Source organism: Notothenia coriiceps, unplaced genomic scaffold, assembly GCF_000735185.1.
Source record: "Notothenia coriiceps isolate Sejong01 unplaced genomic scaffold, NC01 NC01_scaffold00036514, whole genome shotgun sequence".
Classification (NCBI taxonomy): domain Eukaryota; kingdom Metazoa; phylum Chordata; class Actinopteri; order Perciformes; family Nototheniidae; genus Notothenia; species Notothenia coriiceps.
The window spans coordinates 238,088-243,465 of record NW_011369215.1 but is presented as its reverse complement, the minus strand read 5'-3'; the positions used below and the strand labels follow the sequence as shown (position 1 = coordinate 243,465).

Genomic DNA, 5,378 nt, shown 5'->3' with positions numbered 1-5,378 from the left:
TCGCACACCCCCATCCCAGTCAGGGATGGTGTGTACAATGCGCCGTCTAACGCCCAGGCTAGGGATTTCCTTCACGTCGCGGTATTAGCTGTTCGTGAATGCTTCGCGCACGAGAGGTGGAACACTCATCGCGTTCGATGACCCTGAGAGCCCGGATCCATGGTAAGGGGCAGCTCAACTCGGCCCTTCTCTCGTCCAGTCCGGGCCCTCACGCAAATAGCAACTCTGTGGCTTATTCCAGAAGGAATCCTGAGGCAACCGAAGCGGCAATTCATAAACATGAAAGCAAGTTTAACCCGGCTGATATAACTAGTCCCTTAGGGGCAACTTTAAGCGGTTGATCTTGCCAAAGTCCATTTGTTTCGCTCATAAAAATAAAATCTGTTTTCTTTTACGAAAACAGGCCCATAGAAAGCGTACCACGAGATGATCTCTCCCTTAACCTTGACGATTCCCTCGCACAAGCGCCACCACATGACGGCCAAAAGGCAGCAACAACGAACACTTCCATGATGCCTCCTCTGTCCACGACCCAATAGCTCGCTGAAATACAATCTGAGTCTGTACAGGCTTTAATATACACATGTTCAGGCCGCGATATCCAGCTAGACTCGCTTATCAAACGATCAAAAACTTGCGCAGTCATATCGACGACTCAGAAGCAGGGTCGACCCTTACACGGTTTTTGTCTAAAAGCGCTACACACCTTCATCTTCGCCAGGGCAACACAGTTAATGCTGCAATAAACACTGACTCGCAATGAAAGGGCCCAGACGCCAACATACACATCATAATTATGCAAGGACATAACTAGACGATGTATGCCCATTTGGGTATATCCATTGGAAAATGTACTGGTAGAGCATTAACCTCAAGAGTTTTTGAATTTGACGCAACTTTTCCTTTTTGTGAAGCACACTTTTTATTACGTGCTTTTATTTTGCCCTCCCAAAGAAGGCGGAGGCTTATTAGCCAGTTGGCAAATTATATACCAAATAAGGGAATCCCTTTGCCCATGACACCCTGCGCCTCCCCCGTGTTCCCCACCCAATCTTGCGCCATTTCACAGAAAATCCTACCTGATGTTTGTTAGGCACTCGTCCTTGACACTTCTTTCATAGAGTAATCTACCTGCGTAGGCTTTTATTTAATATAATGACAGAGTTATCGGGATCAAAATGTGTCTATTTATTTCTCTTCTTGTCCCCTTTCAAGAAGATTGATGCTGAGTGCTTGCCGGCTTACGGGGCTGAGTTATTATATCCCTTTTTTGCAGAATTACAAACAAATCTGTCTCATATACCCCATAGCCTACGCCCTAATATCAACGCAGGCAAGTGCAAGTTAATAGTTTTTTTTCCAGAACCGGTCAGCCTTTTCCCGCAATAAAAAACGAAATGTTATATCCTCCAGGAGTCACCATGCAGTAGGCACTGCATTAAGCCAGCATCCCAGTTTTAATCGAAAGCCTCTGTGTTCGTTAGGACTATCAAAACGTTTAACAGATGTTTGGATTTGAATAAAGTCTTTTATCCTTTGATAAGGTCAAGGTCTTCATGAAACAATAACAACGGGTCATTTCTGTATTGAATTTCAATTGATTTTATTCTTTGTACGCTTTGACTGGACCTTAAACGTATCATATTTGTCTCATAAACGCCGATAAACTTACTGCCAGTCACATTTAATACAGATTTGGCGTTATTACTTCTTCACTCCCACCCATTACCACACTGTTATTTGCTGCCAAGTAGCACCTTGTTGTCCATATCCAACCGACGCAAGCAGCACGTCTAAAGCATGGGGGAACTCTGATTACAGTGGCGCCTTTTAATCGACCCGCGGCCATGCACATTAGATAGATCAAGCTACATTCTCATTTATCTCATGGGACCAAATGACATTGGTGGTACACACAGGACGCCTATGTGGTGGTGTGATGTAAGCTTGGCATATAGGTGGAGTAACCGCTTTACTATTGGGGAAACGCCTGGCATGCTAGTAGACCGGCCGGCGCAGCCTAACCAATCAGAGGCAGACATGGGGCTATGGTTCCAGACAGAAGGTATGTTTCAGTGGTGGACATAGACTTCGAGAGGTCACCTATGTCAGTTTCGATGGAAATGAAATCAGCAAGTGGGGCCTCCCCTACATGGGATGTCTCAGTAAATGCTATCAAATACTGGTTTCCACCAATCCACTATCTAAGTGTGGAAAAGCATGTTATACTTTTAAAGAAAGCATGTTCTGGAACCCTAGAAAACATGCTTTACGGCATTTCAAACTGGGGGATAATAGTCTGTTTTCAGCACAAAGTCAACCCATTAAAGTATGGGGGTATAAGAAACAGTTGTATTTGGTTTGGCATAAATATGCATCAAGATTTCCAGGGAATTCATGTACTTCAAAGTCATTCTGTGTGTCGTGTGTGTGTGTGTGTGTGTGTGTGTGTGTGTGTGTGTGTGTGTGTGTGAATTGTGTGTGTGTTGTAGTGTGTGTGTGTGTGTGTGTGTGTGTGGTGTGTGTGTGTTGTGTGTGTGTGTGTGTGTGTGTGTGGTGTGTGTGTGTGGGTGTGTGTGGTGTGTGTGATGTGGTGTGTGTTGTGTGTTGTGGTTGTGTGTTGTGTGTGTGTGTGTGTGGTGTGTGTGTAAGGAGCTGCAGGCTGCACCCCATCGTTTTCAGTGAGCAGGGACAGAGAGGGAGAAGGCCCAGCAGTGAGGCTGGTGAGGGAGCAGGTGGCCTGGGAGGCGAGGGAGCGCTGGCAGCATAGCAGCTCAGAAAATGCAGGACGGTACTGCTGAACACACACAGCACACACACACACACACACACACACACACACACACACACACACAGCACACACACACACAGCAACACACACACACACACATCACACCACACACACACACACACACACACACACACACACACACACACACACATTCTATTAGATGAGATAGTTTGACTTTATTGAACCCAATTTGGGAAATGTATTTTCACGGCAGATCGTAAACAAGGCATTGGACATGAATTAAAAAAATAAAATAGAGTAGGAAACAAACATATACATCTCAACAGTATATCTATATCAAAAACACAATATAAAAATACAGATGAAGTTAGAACACACTATAATAGACCATCCCTATGCCAACATAATATAAGCAACGAATACTACCGGTATTAACATTATAAAAGTGTGCAAAGTAATTGCGGCTTTAAAATATTTATTGTTGAGTTTATTATTATTAGTAGTAGTAGTAGTAGTAGTAGTAGTAAATGGTGTATTCATTAGATCATTAGTATGATATAAAAACATTATTTGAAAACATCTTACTTGCTGTGTATTTGACTTTAATACAATTTAAAGAAGTGTTGTCTGTCTATGAGTGTAATACTTATCCTTCAATATCTGTGGCTGATATTTCGTAACATGTCTGTTAAGTTACTTTTTAATACGTTTAACTTTAATACGTTTTACTAAGTTAGGACATTTTGATGGACATTGAGTGGACATGTAGAATGTTAATAAATCCCTTCTTCATGGTCAACAAATCAGACTAACTACCAAATATTTTTACCGGACTAGCATCCTAAGACGTTTTCATAACATGTCCATTCTGCCCCTGCAGGTAGTTAGGAGTTAAAGATATCCAGCCTCCAGAATAAAACCCACCTCTCATGTTTGTTGTCAGGTTCAAAGACTCTCTTTCCAAAGTGGTTACCGTGGTCGCCATCTGCAGCGACCACAGAGTCTCCACCTACAGCCTGCCCACGCTCCCGGAGCATTCAGCGCAGCTCAGACATCAGACGAGGCCCGGCTGGCCTGAGGGAGACGGGGCTGCTGCAGCGGAACATGGAAGACCCAGAGTGGAACCTGCCAAAGACAGCAGCATGCTGGAAGGTAGGTGTGATGGAAACTTCTGAAGCAATGGAGACGAGACTCAGAGAGACACGGAGAGAGCTGGAACTTGATGGCAAACATTTAGGGTTTATTTGGAGCTACGGCCGGAGAATTCACAAGACATGAGGTGACACAGCAGTTACCAAACCAATTCTGAAGATCTCTACCCCAGACCCATGTATTTAGCTAGTTCTGAGAGAATAATCAACATTGTGTGATGAGTATAAGTGTTGATGACATTGAAAAATATATAACATTACCAAGGTTAGAATTGTAATTAAAAATGGAAAGTAAAAGGAAATGGTTGCCCCTGCTCTTAAAAATAATAATAAAAGCATCATTTATGGGGTCTACTGCTGTGCTGTGCATATCATTAATGAAGCATTGAAGCTCCTTTCCTGAGAATTTCAAATATTTCCTAAAATGGGATCAATACAAGTTTATATAATCTAGTTTAATCAAAAGAGAATTTTGACAGCTCTCTTATAATGTCTGCCACTTGGTTAATCCTGGGTCCTTCAGAGGAGGATCTGTGCCCCCTGGTGGCCGGCTCGGAAGGGGTGAAGCTGGGGGACCGGCAGATGGAGAGGCTCCGTAAGGCTGCAGAGAAAGCTGAACAAGCTCGAGCCAAGATAGAGAAGAGGAAGCAGGAATGGGCCCAACTGTGAGTGTCTAACATCATTTTAGTTAGATTTATAAATGGCATTATTATTTCTTTATAGTCATTGTGTCCTTTGATGGCTTTTGTAGTTAAAAAAGAAAAATTAAAGCCCGGGGAAAGAGGGTAATATTCAGAGTAAAAAACTTCAGAGATTGAAGTTCATAGAATAAGCGAAATTGTTTGATATTAGATCACACATTCAAAGGAAAGAAACTTTATAATCATCACCACACAGACGTTTTTGGTGATAGGGAATGCCAAAGAACACGTTTTTCTCACAAATGTATGAGTTGGATCTTAGAAACTTGAGTAAAACCCCCCTCTCCTAGTGCGGTAACAGTCCTTATTCATGTTTCTTGCGCTTAATTTTAAAAACATGTCATGTGGGGCAAAACACGATTGGTGGATCTCTATTGTAACTATTATGATGCTAGTAAAAAACTGTGACAGCATTTTGGTGTCTCAGTTACGCAGAGAAGCCGAGCGAGAACTGTGAGGATCCGCAGGATGTGCAGGCCATCGTCGAAGCCAAAGAGAACCTCGGAGACTTAAAACTGAAGTCAGACAAAGACTTCACGATGCCCAAACACCTGAGGATGAACGCTGAGAGGAAGAGCACAGAGCTGATAGGCCTGGAGAAAAAAGTAGACACACACACACACACACACACACACACACACACACACACACACACACACACACACACACACACGCGTGTGTGTGTGTGTGTGTGTGTGTGTGTGTGTGTGTGTGTCTACTTTTTTCTCCAGGCCTATCAGCTCTGTGCTCTTCCTCTCAGCGTTCATCCTCAGG

The 5,378-nt window shown here is 43.3% G+C and overlaps 1 protein-coding gene across 1 annotated transcript in view; it reads left to right on the top strand.

Annotated features, from left to right (window-relative positions):
* Positions 1–5,378, top strand: part of cfap44 (cilia and flagella associated protein 44) — a 23,165-nt gene that overhangs the window by 16,326 nt on the left and 1,461 nt on the right. Inside the window, exons 22-26 of the mRNA XM_010792657.1 lie at positions 1,959–2,065; positions 2,683–2,791; positions 3,696–3,904; positions 4,427–4,568; positions 5,032–5,209. Of these exons, the coding sequence (XP_010790959.1) occupies positions 1,959–2,065; positions 2,683–2,791; positions 3,696–3,904; positions 4,427–4,568; positions 5,032–5,209 (745 nt within the window). The remainder of the gene's footprint in view (positions 1–1,958; positions 2,066–2,682; positions 2,792–3,695; positions 3,905–4,426; positions 4,569–5,031; positions 5,210–5,378) is intronic.